We start from the raw sequence: 26,119 nt of genomic DNA on the forward strand, positions 1-26,119 counted from the left end.
CAGAGACCGGGGACAGGTTTTGTGTTGGTCCATCTCGCTCTCCCCCCCACCCCCACCCCATGGCTTTGTAGGGTATTGCCAAGCTAACCTTCCCAAGCTAGGCTGCGTTCTTGCAGCAGTAGGCCAAGGGGGACATGGCCTTTTGGTACATGCATCATGGGCTGAATGTGATTAAAGCTGGTGGTGGGAGCTGCCCCACTTTGGGTCTAGGTAATGGGTAATTATAAATGCTTACTTTTTAAAAAATAACTTTTGCTTCTTTCAAAGACGTGTAATAGTAATAACAAATAGTTAACATAGTCGGTGCTGATTTTCAATTCCTTAAAAAAGAGATCAACAATGAACTTGTTACTGGACCTTTTTATATGCTCCCCTCCCCACAGTGGTTTCTGGGGGTTTGGGGGGGTTCGAGACGAGTGTAAACATGTCTACCGAGGAGTAAAATGGCTTTGAGCAAGTCACTTCAAGCCCAAAGAATTGGCAGGAAACTTTTCTGGTTCCTGAATCCATTAAAGTTTATATAAAGAGTGTGTCCCTATGTAAACAGGGGCCCTGGAAAAAGGAATGGCAGGAGGCTGACCTTCCGTACCTTGAAAACGTGTAAAGTCCGTTTTCTGGGACAGAACAAAGTTTCCCTCTTTCAAGGAGAGGGGCATGCACTAAGCCAGGAAGAAAGTCTGAGCTTGTGTTTGTGTGTTTTTAACATCTTATGATGGATCAGAAGGGTCCCAGCATTCTCTCCCTTTTGATGGGGGAGGTTAGACAAGCGTCAGCTAACAGAAGCCTCAGACGGTACATCAAATCCAGGCTCCGCAGCCTTACTAAGTGGTACCTTTGCTAGACAGGGTCATTCCCAACAACCGGGAACCTTTGGGCTGTAGAATTCAGCAGGGAACCAACTGTCCCCAATGCTGCCATTGGATTCCATCCCCCAAAGCAGGCACATGGGGGTGAGAATGCTGTGCAGTCCAAGTTCCAACGGATCTACAAGCAACAACAAAGCCTTTCCCAGGGTTGATGTCTTCCTTCCTGCTATACCTGAAGCTCCCCTCGAAGAGGGGAGTGGGCTCCAAGCCTGAGACCACTCCCAAGCTGCTTCTGCACATGGCCAACCTGAGGAAGCTTAGCTCCTGCCCAAATGGATGGCTCCATTCTGATTATTCCAGAAATGTGGGAGGGGGAGAAGATTCTGGAAAAGAAAGGAGGAGAAGAGGCACTAAATAATTAAGAAATTAGACAGGTTGGTCAACCTCAGCTGCAGAGGCAAGAGTCCTAAGATCCAATGACTCGGGACTACATCACAGACTTGGGGTCTGAACATTTTAATCAAATTTATATTTTGATTTCTGTATTTCAATATAATTGGTCTCCTTTGTAAGTCTGTATATTTTACTTAAGACATTCAAAAAATGTTATCCTGAGAAGGGGTCTGTCCATAGGCTTCCCCAGAATGCCTGCCCAAGGGGTCATGGTACAAAAAAGTGGTAAGAACCCCAGATCTAAATGCAGAGGAGACACGTTAGGGAGCTGAGGTCATTCAGGTTGCTGAAGTCTTCTCCCGCACAGAGAATGCTCAACCTCAGGTCTGCTGGTGAATGGGGAGTGGGACTGGGGCTGGCAAAGGGCTTCCTTCCTCTTACCTGGCTGGAGGGTCTGGGCGGCCAGGTGCCTGTGATCGTGGAACATGCCTCTCGAGTCCTGCACTGCCGTTCTCTCGTCTGGGTCTAGCTCTGGGATGGTAGCACAACCACCTGGGTGAACAAGAAGAAGAAAGCCTGAAGGGGAGGCCAGAAAAGAATCTGCCTTCCCACCAGTGGTGACAGCTCAGCGTGTGACCAGACAGGTGAGAAGCGATGTGGCATATGGCACCAAACAAAAGTCTGAGCCAGCATCCAGCACGCCCCACTTCCCTGCGCCCACCAGGTGAGACTCGAGACAGAGTGGCCATGCCTCCACACTCTAATGGATCGAATTCCAAGTCAGAATCCCCATCCACGCCAGATCATGGGAACCCACAACAAGAACAACGAGGGTGAGCGGGAGCAACGCGGCAGCACCTGTCGGGCTTCTCCAGCGGGTTCCATGGCAGCCCCTTCCTGTCACTAGATTATGTCTAAACTCCATAACTTTGTCTGGCACGTACCCTAGGGACAGAGCAGGAAGCCACAAGGCAGATTTCAGAGGCAAGTCCAGGAAAATGGGGTGCAACAGTGCTTTTCTAACCCCTCGCCATAAAGGTCCTGGGGATTTACTTGTTAAAAATGAGAGAATTTTTGAATTTCACCTATAACCTGACCAGATCGATTTGCTGCCACCTCCTACATCTGGTAGACATGAAACAGGATTCTGGAGGAAGTGGGGACCTCAGTGACCGTCTTGTCTGACCTGGATTTGAAAAGGAGCTCCAACGACCCCGTGTCCGACCTAAAGGTGCCTGAGCTCCTGCTGGAGGATTTCCAAGATGGACACATCCACAACAGCTCATTCCTCCCAGAGCAGCTCTCAGTCTTAGGAACATTGCTCAGGAGTCAAGCCTAAATGGGGCTCTTTGTAGCTCGCCTCACTGCTGCTGGTTCTGCTCCCTGGGCCAGGGTAGAACAAAGCCAACCCCTCCGTCCTGGTTTTATTGTCTACTTAGGACTCTATTCAACTTGAGTTTCTCCCTAATTTCTTATATCAGTTAAAGACTTTTAAAAATTATTTTTTTTTCTTTTTGGATGGGGCAAGGTAGGGCAATTGGGGTTAAGTGACTTGCCCAAGGTCACATGGCTAGTTTGTGTATGAATGTGTGTGTGCGTGTGCGTGTGTGTGTGTGTGTGTGTGTGTGAAGTGTCTGAGGCTGGATTTGAACTCAGGTCCTCCTGACTCCAGGGCCAGTGCTCTATGTACTGCACCATATAGTCACCCCAAATTTTTCTCCTTTTTTGTTTTTGTTTTTTTGCTTTTTGGAGGGTAATTGGGGTTAAGTAACTTGCCCAAAGTCACACAGTCAGGTTTTGTGTTAAGTGTCTGAGGCCGGATTTGAATTCAAATCCTCTGGCTCCAGGGCTGGTGCTCTATTCACTGCGCCACGTAGCTACCCCTAAAAATTATTAAATTTTTCAAATGGACTTAAGGAACTCCAAGTGAGGAAACACCCTTCGCCAACTGAGATCGGGATGTGCCTTGTTCTCCATAGTCTCCGAGAGTTGCCTGGGGTACTTAAATGACTTATCCAGGGTCACACAGATGTCAGAGGTGGTACTGTACTCAAGACCGTGTCTTCTTGATGCTGAGGCTGTCTCTGTATACATTATCCCCCAGCTTCATCTCAGAAGAAAAAGTCTATCAGGCCACATCTTGTTCATCTGAACGACAGTCTCCCTTTAATCAGAATGTTCTAATTTGCTAGATGCGTCTTCTGATACAATAGAAAGATTCTTGACCAATTTTTCTTTCTTTCTTGTTGCTTGGAAATCAGAGGAGATTTTAAAGCGCTCCTTGAACATTCCTCTTTCCTTAATGTTTGAACAATGGTGTGTGTGCTCCGGGTACTTTTAAATGTTGATGATAATGCGTGCGGTACAGTAGGAGGAAGGCACTGGCTAGAAGGAAGCTTCAGTGTCAGGGGCTTCTGTTACTTCTGAGAACGTCTGATCCCCATCATCTGGGGGGACACGTGAATGATCTGTGGCACCAGATTGTAATGGAGTATCCCTGCACCACAAGGAACAAGGGCAAGACCTGGGGGTGGACAACAGAATTGAAGTGCCAGCGGATGCAGTGGTCGCAGTGATTTAAACAAAGACCACATCGCGAGACAGAGGAACTCAGGCCAAAGACAATGGTCAGCACTGGCTCCAAATGACTGATATCAACACACTTCCTTATTCTGATAGGAAATGGTAAATTACCAGCACTATCCACTGCAATCACTATGTTAGCTGGGTTTGTTTGGCTTAAAAAAACAAACCAAACACATTTTTAAGAGGAAAGTACCAAGGGGTGGGAGAGCATTGAATGGGAAGTGATTATTGCAAAAGAACAAAAATTGGATCAATTAAAAAAAATGCCCTGACCCTAAAATGAACATAACTGATCTCTACTGAAATCTGCTTGGCCAAGAGGAACAGAGATGTCAGTCTTTGAAGGGGGCTTGCTGAACGAGATCTTGGCATCCTAATACAGTCATGACACTGTCAGTTCCGCCATCAGAGCCACAGAAAAGATAAACATTTTCCAAGGAGCTCTACGGTCAGACAGTTAGCATAAATACTCCAATGAGTTTTAAGGAGATATATAATAAATAAAAAACAAAGGGGCAAAAATGCTTTTTATTTTGTCCCCTGATCCAGACTTCCACTCTCTTCACTGAAAATGTTGATCCCAGGCTATGACCAGGGAATAAGGGAAGGCACTTGCTGTCCTAACTGAGGTCTTGAGCAACCATAGCTACAGGTCAACGCCAATGGTGTTTTCAATGATGCATCCAAGCCAATGGGCCTCTATAGGAAAAGAACTGGCACCTTCTGAGTTAGAGGTCAAGCACTCAGTACTTTCCAAATCCAAAGCTCTCCTGGCCCACTCTCAAGCAGCCTTTCACAATATTAATCCAAACATCATGGTATTTCTTTCTCCAATAAAGCTTCTAAAGAATGATTCTTAAGTTCTAACAATGTGCCATAAAATCTCTTCACGTAATAGAAAACCAACAGGTAAGTTTTTACATAAAACTGAATTAAGAAAATAAAATGTCACGGGATATTAAAATGGGAGAGGAAGCTCTCCAGGCCATCTGACCTCAACAGTATCTGTATGAAATCAGCATGTGACAGTCCATTGACTGAGCACCTACTATGTACTGAGCAGTGAGGAGGCAGAAAGAGGCCACACAGTCTCTGGCTCCAAGGCAGCGATGTGTCCCTGCCCCCCAAAATCACAGACCATCGGATGGGAAGGGGCCGCTGTGGCCATCTAGCCCAGCATGAATTTGGACAAGAATCCCAACTACAACACAGCAATAAAGCAGCCATCCAGACTCTGCTTAAAGACTTCAAGGGAAGAGGCCCCCACTACGCCCACTGAGGCTGCCCACCTCATTGTGAGGTAATTCTAATTATTGGGAAATTTGTGTCTACAGGGAATCTGAATCTCCCCTTTTTGGCCTGGAGTAAGAAAGACTTGAGTTTAAATCCAACCTCAGGCACTTCTGAGCTGTGTGACCTTGGGCGAGTCACTTAAGCCTGTTTGCCTCAGTTTCCTTACCTATAAAATAGGGATAATAACAGCACAGGGGTTTGTGAGAATCAAATAAGATAAGACTCATAGAGCACTCAGGTGTTATATAAGTGTTAGCTATTATTATTTTTTTATATCTTTATCCATGAATAGCATTCATTAAGTGTTTACTACTATGGCACCGTGCTAAGGGCCAGGGATCCATCGAGGGCAAATCAGACTCTGCTGTCAAGATACAGAAACACATACAGGGGAGTAGTGGCCGAGAAGAGGTGTTTGGATTTGGGGAGTCCCAGGAAAAGGAAGGCAGAGATTTGGGGAAAAGCGCAGTCGAGAGATCCAGACTTTGGAGTCAGGAAAATGTGAGTTCCATTCTCTCGTCTGACTGTCTGTGTGACCAGGGTCAAGCCGCTTAACCCTTCTAAGACACAGTTTCCTCATCTGTACAATGAGTTGGATGGATGACCTTGAAAGCTCCGTCCAGTTCTCAAGCCCCAACCCCGCGATCCCATGGGGAACAGAGCCTGAGGAAGTCCCTTGGCGTGTCCTCTGCAAAAGCACCAAGAGAACCAGTTCAATTCCTTCTCCCAGAACAAGAGACTGGAAGATGCAGACTGGCGTGAAAATGGCCGCGAGGGCCGATTTCACTAAATACTCTCCTATTGGTCAGGATGTGCCCGTCTAGGGCTTTCTCTTCAGTCGCAGCAGGGTTGGCATTCAGTCACCCTGGGAAGGACCTCAGAAGGTCCTGTGCTCTGGAGGGAACAGCAGCAGGGTGGATGGCCAGGACATGGCCTAGGTGGAAAGTAAGATGGGGGTATAGACGGATCTGAGGCTTGGGGCCAGCTCGAGCTCATGGGCCACGGATGTTGGCACTGCTGACCTGGTCAGGATGGCACAACCTCAGGACAATGGTTTCAATGGAGAGTACTGCTGCCTTCCACTGGGAAGGACAAAGCACTGTCTTCAAAGACAGACAAAGAGGCAGCTTTAAAGGGCAATGCACTGGGACGGCCTGGACTCTTTAAGACAGACTGGTTGTCCTTAAGTGGACTGGGAAGGAAGTCTTGAGGTGCTTCTTTAGAAAGCTGAACTCAAACAAGCCCCTGGGAGAAGCAGGCCACCTGTCCCAGGCTAGACCTTGGCCTTGGTTTCTCCCAGGCCCATCTCGCGGGGCTTTCCAGTCAGGGCACTGGCCCTCTACAACATGCTCCAGGCAGCCCTCCTGACCTGGCCTCTACTCTTTGCCCATGATCCTGGCCCAGGCTGTTTCCTGCTTCACTTCTCTATCATGGGACAGCATTTTCCCTTCAGTTCACGGGCTTTTCAATGTCTGTCCCAACATCAATTCTGGGCAGCTGTTTGCTGTTATTCCTCTTGTCCCAACCCCTCTGAATTCCCTGGGGCTGTCCTTTGCCTTCTCAACCACTAAAAGCCTCAGTACTGGAGATATTATTTTGACTGGGCCATTCGTCCCCAGGTCTCTGCCCTTGCTTCCATCTTCAGTGGGTGTCTGCAAAGGATAATTACAGAGGCACGCTGTTAAATGTCTACCTGGCAGAGAGGATTTCCGCTGAAAGCTGCCAAAAATCCAGGTACACGTCTTGTTACTACAGTGAAAACATCATAAACAGACACTATATTGAGGAAATAAGTGAGCCCAGGCTATAATTGTAGTCAGCAACCATCTCTCTTGACAAATAAGCGCAATGGAGGCAAGATTCCAACGTATTAGGTGCCTGTTTATTGAAAAGGGATTTCCTTAGCAGTCCATGTAAAACATTAAGGGCCGATTTATTCCTCTCCCAGACAGTATGACGGGAAAATATAGCTGCTTAGAAAAATTATTAACATTTACTGATTGCTATGGGCAGCAGGAAAAAAAATGCAGTGTAGTCTCCTTCAATGGGGGTTTTAAAAATCTAGACAAAGAGGTTTGGTACAGAAGAGAAGGGAAGAAATACTATCCTGGAAAGAAAGAGGAAAGAGATGCAAGTCTGTGAATTCAATACAGCGACCTAAACATTAAGTTTAACATAAAGTTCCTACTATGTGCTGGGAACTGTCCCTTGTCTCAAGACATTTACCACATAATGGGGGTGGGGAGGGAAAGCACATAAATAGTCATGATAAAAGGGCCAGTGAAATAAAAGGCAAAGAGATAACCAGGCATCGATCCCGAAGATGTCACGATGGGGAGCTTTGGAGGAAAGGAAGGACTTGGGCAAATGGGGGAGGGGAGGGAAGGCAGAGAGATGCGAGAGGGCAGGATGAGAAGAGGGAATGCAGAGCGGTTCCATTTTTTTTTCCTGAAACACAGAACACATAAAAGGGGAGAATTTAAGATAAAGCCAGACAAGAAGGGTGGAGCCAGACTGTGGAGGGCCATGGTCAGGGGCTTTATGCCATAGGCAAAGAGAAGCTTTTTTTATTTTTATTACAAGTTGTAAGGAGAAGTTTGCAGAGGAACATGATTCTTGAATGACTTCAACACTCCTTAGGGCATCTCTCGCTCTTTTTTTTTTTTTAACAAGCAAGTTTTAAAAAATATTTTTGTTTTTCTAACACCTACATTTCCTGATTTATCCCTCCCCTATATTTCACCATTATAAAAAGCTATTCCTTATAATAAAGAAAAAGAAAAGAAAACAAAATCTTGACTAGCCAAATCTTCTAAGTCTGACATTCAATGCAGTGTTCCACATTCGGTCTTTTTCAAGGAAGTGGGAAGAAGGCGCCTTTTCACAGGCTACTTTGGGGCCCAGAATGATCATTATAATTATGTAGCATTCAGTGTTCTTTTTAATTACATTACTGTAATCCTTGCACATATAACTGCCTCTCAGACACACTCCATGGGTGCCCAGTAGACAATCTGAACTATGTCCAAAACCAAACTCGTTATCCTGATATCCCCTAAACTCTCACCCCTTCCTACCTTCCCTGCGACTGCAGAGGCAACACCATCGTCCCAGGCCCACAGGCATCTAGGACTCTCCACAGCCTCAGACCGCCTTATCTTCACTATTATCTCTAGAACACTCCCCTCTCTTTCCTCAGCCACAGTCATCTCCCCACACCTGGACGCTAGGTCCCCCTGCCCCAAGTCTCTCCTCTCTCTAACCCATTCTTCACTCAGTCACTAAAGAGATTTTCCTAAAGCACAGGGACGGTTGTACCCCACACACCCTCCCACTCAGTAACCTCCGGTGGCTCCCTACTACCTCAGGATCAAATTCAAAATGCTCTGTTGGGCATTTTCATGACCCAGGCCCCTCCTACTTTTAAACCAGTCCTCTTTGTACTCTCCAGTCCAGCAGCACTGGCCGTCTGTCTGCTCCATAAACAAGACCCTCCATCTCCGGACTCCGGACTTTTTTCCTGGCTGTCCCCCATGCCTGGAAGGATCTCCTTCTTCTGCTCCAACTGATGTCCTCTCTGTCTTCCTACAGGACACCTTCCCTAGCACCCTTAACCCCAGTGTCTCCCTCTGATAATTACTTTATCCTGCACGTAGCTTCTTCTGCTTGTATTTACTGTACCAGAGAGCACCTGGGGCCTCGAGTTCCAAGAGAAATCGTCTCTAGAGCTTCTCTGCCTCCCTGCCCCCACCCCCACTTCCCTTGTGTTGCACTGGACTGCCCCGTGGCAGCCACATGAGGAAACCATAGCAATCTCTCCAAAGGGCAGCAACTACTCCCATTTAGAGGTCAGAACCATTTTCCCTACACAAGAGGAGGCCTGGTACACTGGACTCAGATTCAGAGTCAGTAAATATAGGTGTGAATCTCCATTCTACCCCCTGGGAAAGTCGCTTGGTCCTTGGGACCTCAGGTTCCACATCTGCAAAATGGGGGAGCTGACGAATGACTCCCAGGATCACGTCCAGGTCCGAATCTAAGGTCCTGGGAAACCTGAATAGTGTCAGAATATTTATTGTGCCCATTGTGTGAGAAGGGTGAATGACTAGCCTGCAGTTACAGGGGGACAAAGTGGCACATCGGAGACCCAAACCCAGGCCCACGGCTCCGGATGAGGCTCTCTCTGCTACACCCACCGCACTCTCTTTGCCCCAAGCAAGTGCTGACGGCTGCTCTGAGAGCCCACAGCTCCAAACTCCAAGCCAAAGGCTTGTTTCCTATGCCCTGATGCCCTCCATCTCGTATTAGTTCATTACTTATATAAGTTATGTTCATTACTGCTTATGTGGTCTGTTAGTCATTATGTTATTTATTACTTATATGACCTGTTGTGTTATTACTTTTACTAGTAATTGTGCCAGTTATTACTTATGTTGCTTATAATACCTAGGTCATATTAGCTCTCATTTATGCTATATATTTTATGTTTGTTGTTACTTGTATTAGTTATTGATGTTACCTGTGTAAGCTAGTTATTATTTGTTACACATGTTATATCTGTTAGTTATTTCTATTATTTATCACTTCTATTAGTTATATTACATGTTATATTAGCTGTTACTTATATCAGTTATTAATTATCTTAATTATTTATATCATTTGTTAATTATGTGATTTATTACTTACAACAGGTATTTATATTAGTTATTACTTATGCTAGCTATTACTTATACTCATTATTGCATTAGTAATTATGTTATTTATGTTACTTATGCTATGTTGGTTGTTACTTATCACCAGTTATTACTCATGTCATATTATTTATATTAATTATTACTTATAATAACTACAGAGAAACATTGGAGGTGACCATTATTATTCGATGGTCTTATTGTAGAAAACCCCAGAGATTAATTCCTCTACTTATTAAGCATCCTTTGACCCCAACACTCACACGTACACACGCACACACGCACACACACACACACACAGTCAGAGCCTAAACTCTGTTCAAGGCTTTGCCTGTTTCCATGTCATACTTCTCAGCAGAAGCCAAATGTATGAATGTGACTGTGTCTAGAACGTTTTCAGAGCACCTGAATGAGATGCACACTATCTGGTTTAAGAGCCAAGCCCTGATCTCATAGGGAGTTGGGATCCCAGGCAAGCATCTGTTTAGAACACTGCTACGAGATAGTTTAATCTTCTACACACTCACTCAGAGGTAGCATGGTGCAGTGAACAGGGTATTGGACTTGGAATGAAGAAGACCTAGGCTCAAATCCCACCTTGGAGACACATTTGCTGTGTGACTCTAGGTAAGGAATTTCCCTTCTCTGGGTCTGTGCCCTTGCCTAAAAAACTGGGGGTGGGGGTTAGTGGCCTCTAAGGTCCCTTCTGCAAACAATCTGTTAGCGTGCCCACCCTTTAAAACTGGCACTGAACCTGCTACAAAGGATTAAGAAACTGGTAGCACAACTATCTTCGTCTACTGGTAATTACAGGAAACTGAACCAAGCAGGGGGAAAATAGTTCTACTTACAAAAAGTAAGAGCAGCGCCTAAATCTGACAGCTTGGAATGGGTCCAGTTTAAGAATTTCTCCAGATGTCAGTCTGTAAACAGGGCTTCATAAAGTGAATTCCCCCATTAGCTGCTGGCAAGAGCGAGAGCGAGAAAATGCTGCTTCCCAATGCCCCCAACCCTGGGTGCCTGGATTCTTGTCTGACACTGGAGATCTTTTATCAGTTACAAAGAGTCAAACTGGGGGCAGAGAGGCTCTGGTCAGTACAAGCATCCCACAGGGTGACAGCACCTTCAAGTTACCACAAAGTCCTCTCAATGTTGCTCCCAGAAGTAAATGAGAATGTACTCATTTGCGTTACATCTGTTTTTGTAACACGTTTGGTTCCTAATCTGAAGAATTTGGAAAGACACACACCCAGAAAGAATATAAACAGTATTTGGGGGGGGGGGGAGGTACCAACAGCTTTGTGAGAGTCTCCAAACACAATGTTTTTACACATGTTAACAAGACCATTAAAAGTCCCAAACAGGAATACGAAAGAAGTCTTCAATTTGTGTCTGGAAATGAGGAAGGAGGGAAAGTTAATATTTACTTTTCCTGGCCTGTTGATCAAAAGCGAAGGCCCTTGGCAATGGAATGGGAGATCTTTCTTAGGGCTTAGTCTTCAACAGAATGATAAGAACGGTATTTCACCAGGACAAAAACACTCTCTCCTTTTGGGTTTAAGTTTCTATTTTGTCACTAAGCCCTAGGGATAGAGAAATCAGAGGTAGAGAAAAAACTCCTTTCCAAGATCTTGCCATTTCCAAATGCTTTCTAACCTGTGCTCCTCTTATAAAAGGACAAACACAAAAAGAGAAATAGAATGGTAGAGTGAAGAGTCTAGAGGTGTGAAGTCATGGCAGCAAGTATACAGTCAGCATTCACTATGTGCTGGTCCCTGGGAAAGAAAGCATGGCCATGGAAACAAAGTAAAAACAAGGCCCCAGCTCTCAAAGAGTCAGAAAAAAGCTAATATTAGTAATGATAATAATAGACTACTAATGATAATTATCAGACAATGAGCTTTCAGTCCGAAGTTTTGACTCAACTACCACAATCAATGCTTTTTAAGCACTTGAGCAATATTTCCCAGAACACCAGACCTAAGAGAATGGTACCAGAAGAGCAGCTTGTCCTGGGAAGACTTCAATCTAAACTCCCCTGATCATCAAGAGGAAGAGAAGAAAATAATCACCACTGCAGCCCAAAGTACAGACTTTCCTTTGGCCTGGCTATTGAACAAGAGATGCAGGAAGTCTCCAGAGCAAAACCATTGCATCAATGATGATGACTTCCCAAAAGTCATCATCTGGCAATGCTTCTTCCACTTGAGATCGGTCCACAGCCCGAGCTGAAGTCAGAATCCAGACCCAGTTGGGCCATTTCAGAAATTATACAGAATGGGTACCGGCTGCCAAAGTATCAGCTCGGCCAAGTCACTCCGGGGACAAACAGGTCGCAAGAAGGAAAAAAAAAAGACACCTTGACAGGGAGTCTTTGTCCTTTTTTTTTTTTTTTTCCTTAATACAATAAGGAAACAGAATAAAATCTTGGGCACTATGCCAAAGTGGCTCTGTAGGTATAAAGATCTGCTGTTCCAGGGGCTGCCCAAGAAACAGTGTCATTTAAAGTCATTTTCCAAACAAGGAAAATGAGGACAGCAGAAGGCAGAGTAAGTCTGTGCAGCCCGACCCAAGGAGCTGACCAGCAGAAACCCGGCACAGCCACCATGAGGGGTCAGAAACACAGTCACAGAGACTCACTGAACAGATGAAAAGGAGAGGCTTCCATAAGTCATAAGCAAAACTGGGAGCCACGAGGCCCCAAAGCTATTAAATACAGCGTCTTAAAACAAAACCCTCACTTCTAAAAAAGAGGAGAGTGAAGCTGGGGAAGAAACAGAGGCACAGTACAAAAACACTGGACTGATCTTCCCAAGCTGAAAGTCCAAGGTTAGCAGCTTTGTACTGTTCCCCAAAACCAGAGTCTGGTAGTAAGAGACATTCATTTAAGGACCCTCCAGGTTGTGGTTTTGAGCCCACCTCCCCTTAGAGGGACGTAGACTTCGCAATGTGAATTTTTCAAGTGTTCACTCTCTAATGATCAGTAGGGATAATGATAGTCATGGTTTTCTATTTACCAGTATTTCCACCACAACTAAGAAATGCAAAACTACGAGATAACAGAAAACAAATAGATGAAAAATTAAGATAAGAGGCTAAAAAATGGGGTGGATTTGTTTTCTCACAAGAAATCACAATGGTCATTGGTTGGACTTCTGAGGGACTTCTCAAAGAGGAAGTCTGTGAACAGAAACAATGTATTTCAGAGTACACCTTGCATTAAGCATCATCTGCAAATGGCATTTACAAATCTGCTGTCCACCCGATGAGGGCTGGAGGGCTTCTCGGCAGACAGTATTCTAATGAAAGATACAGCAGCTTCTTCTCCCACTAACTCTGGGAATGAAAGCCTGGGGATGTGGGACTGGTCAAATACCTGTGCTCTCAGAAGGAAGTATGTCAAAAAGCTGTACTCTAAAAGATCCCTATTTCTAGCTTCACTGTCCAGCTGGTGATACAGTCCACTGATAAGCAAACAGGCTTCCCAGAGGAAGATAAACACACACGGAGTGAAAGAATGAAGAGAAAGTGATGCCTTCCTTTTACAAATGGTAGGCACTTGTTGACTTGAGAAGTATTTCATGGGACTGGGTGGAAAACAAAGTCGTGGAAGTCATCAGTCATCCCTAAAGTGCCGGGCGCCCAGGCCACTCCAATATCTCATGACCATGGTTTGGCCACGTCCTACCAAGACGGCTTAGTAAATATTCTGGGATAATGACCCAGAAGCCTCTGTTTTGTTTTGTTTCTCCATGAAACTTAGTCATTTTTTTCACATTTTCTTTCTGTGGGGGGTAAAATCCCTCTCACCATTATTTTCACTTTCCTCAAAACTTCCCAGTGTTTCCTGTTATTCTTTGCACCAATTCCCCTCACCACATGTTTATACAGCCCTTCTAATTAAGTGTGTTGCAGGGGAAAGAACCCCGACTCTGGAGTCAGAAAACCTGGGTCCAAATCCCACTTGATGCTTACAACTGGGGCGACCTCAGGCAAGTGACTTAACTTCCTCAGACCTTGGTTTCCTTTTCTGTAAACTGAGTGGGGTTGAACTAGTTGGCTTCTGAGGTCTCCTTTCAGTTCTAAAGCTCCATGCCCCTCACCCTGGGAATCCCAGTGTGGAAGGAAGTCAAAGAGAGGAAGAGACAGTATAAGACCAATAATGATAATGAGGAGGAGGAGGAAGACAATGATGATGGATATAATTTATATAGCACCTACTATGAGCCAAGTACCTTGCTAAGAGCTTTACAAGGATTATCTCATCCCAGCCTCACAACAGCCCTGGGAAGTAGATGCTATTATTTTCCCCATTTTATTGTTGAGGAAACTGAGGCAAACAGGTTAAACGACTTGGTCGATATAACACAGCTACTGAGTTTTTAAGGCCAATTTTGGACTCAGGTCTTTCTGACTCCAGCCCCAGTGCTCTAACCACTATGCAACCTAGCTGCTAGAGAAGAGACATCCCTGCAGGTGTAAATGGGGGAAATGCCTCTCCCAAGGGACAGTCGGTAATGTTAAGTGCTAAAAGGCTGCCCAGTCTGATGGAAGTCCTGTGGCCAGCAGGAAATTCCTGCTTAAAACATCCATCAAAGGCCAAACATCATGGTCAAGGAAATATTGGACAAAGACAACAGATATCAGCAAGGGGCCCATCTATTAAACAATAAAACACAGAAGCCTGGAACCTTGGAACTGGAACCAGGACTCCCTCCGCTTGCCCTCCCCCTCCACCATCTGCCCCAGATTCTGTTAGCTCTGACAGACCACCTCTAATGGATCGATCCTTCTGTCAGTGGTGCTAAGCATACAGATGTTCCGTCACACCCTGTGGGTTTTGTATCAGATATTAAGGGAGCCCAGTTCTGGGCTATTTCAGCTTATTTTCACTAAGGGCAATGAGGAGTCCCTTAGGGACGAGGGGGCAAAGGCCTCAGTCTCCTAGAACTGGTGAACTTCAGAGGATCCGAGAATATGGATGTTTCATCAGCATCCAACAGTGTCCCTAAAACAGCCGGCAGCCAATGGCAGGGTCTGCACTGAGAGCTGTGGAGACACTAGGCCCCATGAGGACCCAACCAGGATCCCAGAAGAAGGTGATTTCACATCTCTAGGGCCCTTCAGCTGCAGCAGCTGGGGCTGCCACGCCGCTGCATACACCCTCTAACTATGAGCGCACCTTCCCCTGTGGGTCACAGACTTGTGGGGGCATGCATTGTACTGGCTGTAATTTCTCTTGTCATGTCCGCCACTTTGTGACCCCATTTACAGTTTTCTGGGCAGAGATACTGTAGTACTTTGCCATTTCCTTCTCCAGCTCATTTTATAGATAAGGAAACTGGGGCAAACAGGGTCAAGTGACTTGCCCAGGGTCACATAGCTAGTAAGTGTCTGAGGCCAGATTTGAACTCAGGTCTTCCTGACTCCAGGACTAGCACTCTCCACTGTGCCACCTAGCTTCTCACCTTAGTAAATACCCCTTTCTAAATGTTAATGAAGTCCAACTAATTGATATAAGCTGATAACCTAGGGGAGGAAGCATACTGATGGGGGCTCATTCCCTGTCCTGTTCCTCTGGGCGAATCGGGTCAGCTCTTCACTTTACTCTGTCCTTTGCCCCCCTGCCCCTGCCTTGCCTTATTCTCAGTAATTTCTTGCCAAACCTCAGCACTGGAGCACATCCACCAGCTGCATCCTTTGTTTTGACCTGCCCAGGTTCCCTACAAACTTCTGTTACATAACCTCACACAGGCCCTCACTGCAGCAAGGCAATCCTGTCACACCTCCCTAACAGTTTCCCTACCCCACCTGCCACAGCAGCTATTCCAAATCTCTTCCTCTCTCTTTTTGCCCAGACCAGCCACCTGCTCCTGGAGTATACTGGCTCAACCCCTGAGGAGGAGGCATGCCACTGTGTGCCAGAGGCTGGCATGGACTTCCTGAGCCTGCCCTGGCTGACTGGCAGGCTCTGGCTCAGGCCCTCATTCGCTGCTCTGCCCAATAGCACATGTGTGGGGAGACTGAGGAAAAAGGCTTTGAGAACTAACCCTGTATGCCACTGGCTCTCTTCTATTACAGCCCCAACTTTGAAAAGCTAAGACTGGAGTGTCCAGAGTGGTCCCCAAGGCGGTGGGACCAGACACCATCTGCACGGGAAAGATCCACTCCTGTGGGATTCCTTATGGATGATGTAGACAGCCAGAACCACAGATCTGGGCCAAGCACCTGGACAAATTCTTAAACCCCAGGGATTTCTTAGCCCAGTCTGAGGGGTTAATATTGCTACCCTGATCACCTCTGGCTGCTTTCACTCCAACCCAGCCTCTGCAAATGTGGACAACTAAAGCAAGAAGTGACATACTCAGTAATAATAAGTAATATACTTAATATACATTATAATATAAATTATATATGATAATATATGGTATCAGATATAATATATACATTATAATGTAAGTAATATACTTAGTATAAATTATATAATATATAGTATAAGCTATATAAAACAATGTATACAATGTATTTAATATAATAGACTTAGGATAAGTAATATACATTATAATATAAATTATATATGATAATATGTGGTATGAGATATAATATGTACATTATCATATAAGTAATATACTTAATATACAAGCACCAGAGGCCTGGGCCTGGGAGGAACAGCCATTGCTGAGCATGCTAATCCAACGGCAGTGGAAAGCTACCAGAAGATTCCTGATTTTCACCTGTTTCTCACTTTCTTTCTATTTCCAGGACTGAGCTTGATGGCTGGCATACAGGAAGCTTCTTGCTGACTTGGGGCATCCTTCTAGAGCTCTTCTCATCGGACTGGCCTTAATCACTGCTTTTCAACTAGCTCCTCTGAGATCAGTGCCACAAATATTATTTTCTCCATTTTTACATAGGGAGACATTGAGTCTCAGAGAGATTAAGTAACTTCCTAAGGTAATGTGGCAAGGCAGGGATGAAGTTGGTATTTCCATACAGATCTTCTGGCCTGTCTAGGTTTTATATTGCTCCAAAGAATCACTCAGCCACAAACATTCCTTACACACACACACACACACACACACACACACACACACACACACGCATGTGCACACACGTATCTAGAGCTAATGTGAACTTAGAAAATGGAGTTGAAAAGTAATAACAGGAAACTGGAATGGCCATTGCCAAGCCTCCTTCTACTTGAGTTTCCTATCAAGAATGAAAAAAAAAACCCACCTTGATGTCATTAAGACATCAATTTGTGACCCTCAGTAGTTCATTATCCCATGTTACTTCAAAATTAAATGATACCTAATGAAAAATTTAAGCAAACAACTGTAAAATATTTTACTCTGACGGCACAAGGCTTTTTATATTTCCCCCAACTTGTGTGCATCCGTGAACACCTCTCCTTCCCCAAAACAAACAGAGGAAAAAATTAGCCATTCCTCCAAGTTCAGAATTAGTTGGAGTTTTCCACATTCAACCCCTCTTCAATTCCCCTAAAAGAAAAAGGTTCAGTAAACTTTCCTCCCACAAACTAGATCAGCAGTCTTCCAAAGCTGGGTGTCTCATGGCATGACTCCCCAACGGGTGTGTGACCACCCAATCAGAGGATGGGAAGTAAAGCTTGTGTTCATGACATCCACTCCTATTCTTCTCCCAAAACTAATTCCATTACTCTGTCTTCCTCTTAAGCTTGTGAAAACTCTCAACCTCCTTGTCTTCCTGCCCTGGGGGTTGGCCTCCCAGGGCATTGGTCATTTCATATTCCCCACCTGGCCTAATGGGAGAGGGCAGGTAACCTCCAGCTTGTGACTGCCTTCAGCCAGAACATGGAGAGCACAAAAGCATGTGAAATAAAGTCAGTGAAGAGAGTTGGGGGGAGCTGGATTATGGAGGACCTTAAAGGTGGGGCTAAGGAGTTTGCATTTTATTTTATGGGCAATGAGGAATAAGGGTTTTGGAGCTGGGGAGTGCCATGATCAGATCTGTGTCTTGGGATTGTGTTGGCAGTGGGATGGAAGGTGGATTAGAAAGAGGAAAGACTAGACATAGGAGAGACCAATTAGGAGGCCATACAATTAATTCAGATACGAGGTGGTAAGGAAGTGACAGATGAGGTGTAGTGCAGGGAAGACAGACATCGGGGGGGGGGGGGTGAATGAAGAGCCAGAGGTGCCTCTGAGGTCACAGTGATGCTCTCAACAGACACAGAGATGTGTACAGGAGGGAAAGGGTCAGGGGAGGAAATAAGTTCTGCTTTAGAAATGCTGAAGTTGAGATGTTGATGGGACATGCAGGAGTAGATAGCTGGCAGCAGCTAATGATGTATGACAGTAGTTCAGGACAGACATGAGGCACAGACAGACAAACAGAAACACTGACGGAGAGCTTTGGGAGTCATTTGAGTAGAGAAGACACTTGAATACATGAAGAAGCTTCATAAGTTGAAAAGGGAAATTATAAAGAGAAAAGAAAAATGGATTTGAGACAGAGCCTCAGAGAACCCTCTGACTAAAGAGGCAGAAGATGACTGATATTTTGGTCAAGAATGAGAAGATGGGGAGACAACCAAGAGAAAGTAGCATCATAGAAGGAAGGAGAGAGCATCCATGAGGTAGATGGAAAGGGGGGAGTGTGTAGTATCAAAAGCTGCCATGAGATCAGGATGGATGAGGATGTAGAAAAGGCCACCGGATTCAGCATATCCCAGCTAGTGGGTGATGTTGGGGAAAGCTGTTTCAGTTGAGTAGTGGGATTAACAGCCAGACTGCATGGGATTGAGAACCTGTGAACGCCAAGGAAGCAGAGGCAATCATTACACATGAATCTTCTAGATGACTGAATGTGATGTGGAGGAGAGACGCAGGATGTTTTAAGGGCAGGAGAGAATTGCGCATGTTTGGAAGCAGTGGAGAATAAATCAGTAGATAAGGAGAGATTATTAATGAGAAGGAGAGGGGAAATGATGACTAGGGCAAGCTCCTGGAAGAGATGAGAGTGTGCACAGATGTCAGCCTTGGGAAAAAGTCAGGAACCAATGAGGAGAGAATGTGTGACAATGCAGAAAGCTTTGAAGCATGGGTTAGATAAGAAGAAGGTTCACACCTGAAGGCCATAAAGTAGGAGACAGAGGGATTTCCTGAGAGAGACCTGGGGAAAACATGGGGGCTTACAGAGAGAAAGAAAGGTTTGGAACAGCCCCTCAGAGGAGTGTGAGAGTGAGTTAACCAGGAAAGAATAAAAGTTTTTTTCCATGTAACTTCAGTGGTGTGACTTCCTCCAGCAGCCTCAGTACCTAGAGAATACAAATGGAAAAGGGAGATGGTCAAGTGTTGATGGAGAGAGCAGAAAGGGACAAGGTTGTTGAGGGTAGAAGCCAATGTGTAGATGAACTGGTAAGCTACTGACTTAATGCATGGGGACCATGAATCAGGAAACCTGGGTTCTAGACCAAGGCCTGTCATTAACTCATCGTATGGTACACTAGCCCTTTGGGTCTCAGTTTTCCTCTGTAGAGAGAAAAATGTTATGCTAGATTCCTTCCAGCTGGGATATTCTGTGACTACCACAGAAGTTTATGACTTCCTGGAATCTATTCTGGTTAGGAAGAAGTTGTAAAATAAAATAGGGAAATGGAAATTAAAGAAAAAAAAAAAGGAAGAAAGAAAGTGGGAAAAGTGGAGGTATTAAATCACCAGCAGGGTAAGGTTAGTCATCTGGCTTCTGGTGCCAATGGTTCTTGTACACTCATCTACCATGAATATTAGTTAAAATGTGGAAGACAAGAAGTATACTTTCTCCTGATTAGCCATGACACCCTGGGTTGCTTTCCCCAATCCTGGATCAGCTCCGTCCCTTTCCTCTCATGTCTCCTGGGGTCCCAGAGTCCCTGCCCACAGGGCCCTGAGAGTTTCTCCATCACCTTCCACGGGGTCCCATGTCATAGGTTACTCTCTCGACTTTGCTCCTGGAACACTTCACACCCCTTGTCCCAAGGACCATAAACACCCTTGTGATTCTGCATGGTCCCACCACACAAGCTGTAATCTCTTTGCTAGGTACACGTTCTGAAACCAAGTGGGAAAAGGGAAAACTCAGAGGAAGGTTCACAGGGAAGCAGAAAAAAACAGGTACCATCATCATCATCATCACAGCTAGTATATAGTTCTCACCATGTGCCAGGCACACTGTTGGTTTTTACATTTTGATGTTCAGGAGGCCAAGGATGATATCATTTCGATTTGTTTTGGAGGTAGGAACAGCAAATTCCACCTGCCCCTATTAAATTACTGAAGGGAAGAGCACTCCACCCTGAGAAAAGATGCCCAACTGCAGAAGAAAGCAAAATAATAAAAAAGAAGAGAGAGGAAGAGGCAGCTGTTGGCTGCTGAAGACTTAGGAAATCCAGGACACGTGACAGGAGGAAACAAAGAGGAACCTGCATCAGGAAATGGGTATTGGATGGCTTTAAGCATGAGAAAATTAAAAGAATCTTTCAGAAGCCACAGGAAATAGGAGAAGGACAGAGCAGAGGAGTCACATGGGATGCTTTACATGGCTGATGCCTGGAGGATGCAGTAGAGAGCTCTGGGTCAGGCACAGGCTTTCTCTGAAGCACGGGGTCTCGCCCTGTTCTAGGTTGAGGACTCACTATCCTGCCCCATAGCAGTCTGGGCAAGGCCTGGGATACCTTCTCAGAGTGATGATTTTAATGCATAAAATAAAATATATAGGATTATAAAGGAAACCAATTAGGTTAAAATATTATCGTCAGATTTTCAGATAGGAATTCACAGATACAGGTTCAGAGGCCCTGGGCGAAGATTTGGCAATGAGAAAGAAAAAATACAACAACATGTGATCTTTGGATGCACTGGGGCAAAATCCTTTAGCAACCAAGATTTCGGCAGAGGGAGGGAAGGAGGAAAGAGTAAGCGAGGTACAGGTGTACAGAAGGAATTTAAAAGAGTGAACATGGCAGGGCAGGGCTAGAGGGCTGGCCTTGGAACCAGGGAGGCTCAAATCCCAGTTACGTGTTTCTGTATTTATTATCAAAAGTGGTTTGTTGCTTTCTCTTTTTCTCCCTCTCAGTTTCATGAAGAAAGAAGCAGCCACTCACCAGCTTGACCCCAGATGCAATTACAAGGCTGGGGTTTTTCCACAGGGCAGAACTGGTACAAGTCCCCCAGTGAGTTACATTGGCTCCTTTTCCCTGGACTTGGCTACCAGCCATCAGCTGAGAAGAGAGGCAGCTGGTCAATCCGTCTGTGGCATAATCTGAACCTCTGGTTTGAAGTCCGAGTGGCCTCCTGTGCTATGATCACAGACCAATGGCCCGAGGGACAATCCTCCATTCTACCACAGCTTTAGAGAGTCAGCATGGCCCAGAAGAAAGAAGGCTGGATGTGGAGCCAGGAAAACCTGGTTCTGAATCCTGCAGTGGCCACTGTTTCAGCCTTAGCTCCACAAAGTGGGGACAATGTCCTTAGAAGCACCTGTCTCCCTGGGCTGTTGTGTGGAGCAAATGAGATCACACACTATTTTGACTTCTGCCTAAGTCGCTCCTGTCTAATGTGCCATGATGCCAATGCTCGACTTCTTACCAGTCACCCTCACTTAGTGAGGGGCAGGCGACATGATCTGAGGAATACCAGATCTGGACAAAAGCAGATAAATTTCAAATAAGCCTGAGATTGTTAAACTCTATGCTGACAGTGGCTTCCACTGCATTATGTGGGCATCTCATGAAGACACAGGACAGAAAACAGAGATTTTCCTCCTTCTCCCTTTTTCCTACTTTGTCTTTTACGAAATGTAAGAGTCAAGTCTTGGGAAGGGCAATCACAAGTCAGAGAAAGTCCAGAGGAAGATGATGATGTTGGTAAGGAACCTCAAAGACCATGACACAGTAGCACTGAGTTGAAAGAACTTGGATCAGAGAGGACTTTGGGAAAATAACAGCTACCTCTAAGCATTTAAAAGCTATCATATGACTTAGAAGATTGGCAAGGATGACAAAAAGGGAAGATGACAAATGTTGAGACAGGCTGTGGGAACACAGATACACGAGTATATTGTTGGTGGAATTGGGAAATGGTCAGGCCAACTGTGGAAAGCAATTTGAAACCATGGTCCAAAAGTTATCAAATTGTGGGTATCTTCTGACCCAGCTATACAAATACAAGGCTCCAAAAAGATCAAAGGAAAAGGGAAATGATCCACATATAAAAATATTTATTGTGGCTCTTTTTGTGGTGGTAAAGAAATGAAAACTGAAGTCGATTTGGGAATGGTTAAACAAAGTACAGCATATAAATGTAGTGTTGTATTACTGTCCTATAAGGAATGATGAAAAGTGATGGTATCAGAGAAGTCTGGGGAGACTTCTAAGAACTAAGGAAGAGGGAAGTGAGTAGAACCAGGAGAACAATCTACCCAATCACAACAAAAAGACAGACAACTCGGAAAGACTCAAGAATTCTGATCCATGAAATGGCCAACTATGCTTCCAGGGCCCCAATGGGAAATCTACTTTCCACCTCCTGGGAGAAATGTGATGTACTCAAGGTGGAAAATGATACACAAATTACAGACAGCCAATGGGAGAATTTGTTTTGCTTGACTATGCATATTTGTAAGATTTGATTTCTTTTTTTTTTAATTGAGGGGTTTGGTGAGATGGGAAAGAAAAGTAATGCTTGCTAATTAGATTCAAAGAAAAGTTTAAGAAATTGCTATCATTTAAAGGATGGATCTGATTTCTCCTTGGCCTCAGAGAGAATTATGAAAAATGCCAGGTTAACAAGAAGCTAATTGGAAATTTCCTAACTATTTGAGCTTTCCATGTGTGGGGGGTGGCCATCTCAAGAGGTGGTAGGTTTCTTGTCTCCAAAGATCTTCAGGTGAACACTGGAGGACCCCGTGCCAGCTATACGGTAAGGTGGATAGGGCCATGCTGGACTGAATGATCTTTGAAATTCCTACCAATTCAGATTCTGTGAAAGCAAAAGTTTGGCAAACAGGACTGAACACCACCATACTTTAGAATGTCTACACTTGAACTAAATTGTGAGCTTTGTTTTTTTCAAATGGGTTGTTACCATATCATTGCCCAATCAGGGGTATTCACTTTTAAGAAAAGTAATAACTACGAAATGCTTAGCTCTGTTGCTTGGGATTTTTTATCAGCCCCATCTTGTATGAAATTCACTTAACAGCATAAAATTCACCTCGCTGCAGACTGACATTGATCTTTTTCTTTTTTAACTTTAAGAAATAAACTGTTGGTTTTCAAGGAAGGAGATCTGGAGCATCAAGAAGTTCTCTAATCTCGACCCTGAAATACTCAGCTGCTCTGTTTAGCTTGGCAGAAGCGATTTCATTTCTCTGGCTGGGCAGTGACACAGTGTCTCTCTCATGGTCAATTTGGAAGTCTGGTTGCTATCTACCTCAAGCCATAATCTAACTCTGATTGCATCTGAACATAAGCATGACAGGTAAGAGCCCAGATGCTGTCAATACTGTTTTATCTTTGAGATTCAGTTAATGGAAAACAAACTTCCCAGGGAGCCTCAGGACAGGGCTGTACAACACATCCAAGCCAAGCTCACCAAAGATGGTAAAAAATACATCCAATTGCTTAGTAGTTTAGAAAATAAATTTCCCTTTGCAAAATGGAAATAATTAATGCCAACTTGGAAGCTGAATGGCTTGGCGACCCCCTCCAGGACCTTGAAATATTAAGAATCAGACAGTACACTCTCTGATTCTGTTTGGGCAAGACAGCCCCTTTGCTGTGCTAGACTCTTTAATTCATAATGAAGTGTTATTAGTCTTTGGTCTGAAAGGCCCCCAAGGGACAGGACAAGTTCCAAACTAAACACTAAAAGACAGAGTCCCTCAAAAATGACCTAGGATTAACAAGGATTCAAAAATATGGTGACCCCAATGCTAAGATTTTCAAGCTGTCAGTGCTCAGTTAACACGAAAAACTCAGTTTGTGCTTTCTGGGGTCTTTGAAGGCTAGGAAAGCAAATGCTGAGTCTTGTGTGATGATGGGGAAGCAGTTGAGCTGAGCAGGGCAAGGCTAAACTCAGGCTGCGGTGAACGGGATCTGAGAAAGCCGCCCCCTTTGGAAGCTCGTGTGAGTTTGGTTCATGATTTAACACTTCCCCAAGTCTTTCCTTGGAGTCTCATTCCTGGGGTTTATGCTTTTTTTCCATTGACGGATTTGGAGTCTGGCCCAGAGAGAAAGAAGGCACAGACACCCTTGCTAGCTGGGGGCTGGTTTCTAACAGGTAACAGCAGCTCACAAATCTTCAAATTGGATCCTGATGAATCTTGCCTCAGGAGCAAAGGGCAGGTTAATGACTACTCAGTTGGGCAAAGCATCAGAGAGTGTTGTGGAAGCACCCACTGACACTGGTCTGGTCCACATAACCCAAGAAATAAAGCAGGAGCAATTAAGAAATTAAGGAGGGACACAGGCTCTGCTGGTTTCTCTGTGATTCCTGCTCGTCTTCCTGAGAGCTCAGGTGACTCGGCAATGCTGGGAACCAAGAGAGTAGCAGCCCATGGAGCTGCCAGTCCAACCGCCAGGGATGAAGCATCTTGGAATTTCATCCACTTCAACAAACATCTACTCTATGGAAGGCAACACCCTAGGTTCTGGGGATGCAACAGTGGGGAAGTCCCTGCCCTCCAGGGGCTTCCATTCTTTACAGGGAAAAGCACCATGAAGATACACCACTTATAGAAAGTGACTTTGGGGAGACTGGGGAGTCAGGAAAGGCCTTATATAACAGGTGATACTTAAGCAAAGGCTCAAATAGAGGCAGATGTGAAGAGGGAGTGCATTCCAGGCATGGGGGCAGGCTGTGTACAAGCAAGGAGATATGTGTATGTGAGATGTGTGTATTGGGAGGACCAAACAGGTCAGTCTGGCTGGAACACAGGCAATGAGAAAAAAGGTCTGGGCTGAAATCAGTCTGTGTAGGGCAATACCTATCAAACAGAGGAGTCTCTATTTTATCCTTGAGGAAACAGGAGCCAATGGAGCTCCTGGAAGTCTCTGGGTAATTAGCATCAAGTTTGAAGCCTTTAGAGTAACTCAGTGGCAGTGCCCTTGGGCGCCAGGCACGTCAAGGAGCCGGGAAAGATGGAACCCGGGGCCAATCCATCGCTTTTCTGTCCTTCTCCACCCCCAAAAGCAACTTCTGAGGGAGAAGAGTCAGAAGGATCCACTCCACTCCATACTCCTCTCTAGACCCTGTTTTGTCATCTTCATTTGGAAAAGACAAATGTTTACTAGTCAGAAAAGTCCCTGTCTTCACAGTATTTAATCATCCTACACAAAGCCTCTTCAAGTTCCATGTGGCTGGATGACACGAAGGAGCCGAGAAGCAGCCTGGTTCTGATTGGAGAGTTTGTCTCTCTGTGTTGTGATGAGTCACTCTGACTATAAATGAAAACAGAAGATGTGAATGGAGGCTGGCGCGCACACTCCCCTCAAGAGCTGGCATCATCTTGGGCCCTATAGAAATAACAGACATCATTTCCTGGGACACTCTGTGATCCTTCCTTGCAGTGCTCAGTGGCCACGGCTCATGGGACCCACATCTGCTCAGGAGGCCAAAGATACACATCCCTAGAATCAACATAATCAGATGCTCAATGATTTCAGGGCAGAGGGGGCTGAGAGGAAATAGGCTGGAGAAGATGGTTCAGCCCCCAGACCCAAGAAGCCAAAGGGTTTGTGGTAACACGCTGCAAAGATCTTCTATACAAATGAAGGAGGCTGCATTTATTAAGTGCTTATTACATTCCAAACATGGTTAGGGATTACAAATGCAAAAGCATTACAATTCCTCCTCTCATTGAAACTGGAGAGACAATGAACATAGGAAGGCTGAGATGCAGAGTGGATAGAAAAGCCTGGGGTCCTTTCAAGGGGAACAGAAAGGCAGATGGCAATGCCTTCTCATCTCCATCATAACCATGTCTGAAGCTGAATGTAGCAGCAAGCACCCCAAGCGTCCTCAGGGTTTGCCGCCACCACAGATTCTTGGATCTGCTTTGTTAAAGGAAAGCAACTCAAAATGGGTTAACAAGCTTACTTTAATCAGTCAGACATATATCGTTTACCTTGTTCAGGGGAAAGAGGTCAGCACCCCGAACTTCAAAGCATACAGGCAGAATTATCAAGACAGAAACAGATCAAGTAGACAGATTTCCAAACTGTCCAATCATTACATCCATACGCAGTCAACATCTGGGTTTTTCAAAGCCAGGGGACTCTCAACAACGGCTTCCCAGAATTCAGATCAAATCACAGAACACTTCTCA

At 45.0% G+C, this 26,119-nt stretch overlaps 1 protein-coding gene across 3 annotated transcripts in view; it reads right to left on the bottom strand.

Moving 5' to 3' along the window:
• Positions 1 to 15: 15 nt before the first annotated feature.
• BBS9 (Bardet-Biedl syndrome 9) overlaps positions 16 to 26,119 on the bottom strand; it is a 339,648-nt gene continuing 313,544 nt past the window's right edge. For all 3 annotated transcript variants that reach the window (XM_069084284.1, XM_069084282.1, XM_069084283.1), the window contains 2 exons: positions 1,641 to 1,751; positions 16 to 1,189 (listed from right to left, as the gene is read on the bottom strand). In XM_069084284.1, the coding sequence (XP_068940385.1) occupies positions 1,158 to 1,189; positions 1,641 to 1,751 (143 nt within the window). In that variant the 3' untranslated portion in view covers positions 16 to 1,157. The remainder of the gene's footprint in view (positions 1,190 to 1,640; positions 1,752 to 26,119) is intronic.

This window comes from Petaurus breviceps, unplaced genomic scaffold (assembly GCF_028583685.1).
Source record: "Petaurus breviceps papuanus isolate PSGF00001 unplaced genomic scaffold, PetGlider_PUasm1.0 174, whole genome shotgun sequence".
Classification (NCBI taxonomy): domain Eukaryota; kingdom Metazoa; phylum Chordata; class Mammalia; order Diprotodontia; family Petauridae; genus Petaurus; species Petaurus breviceps.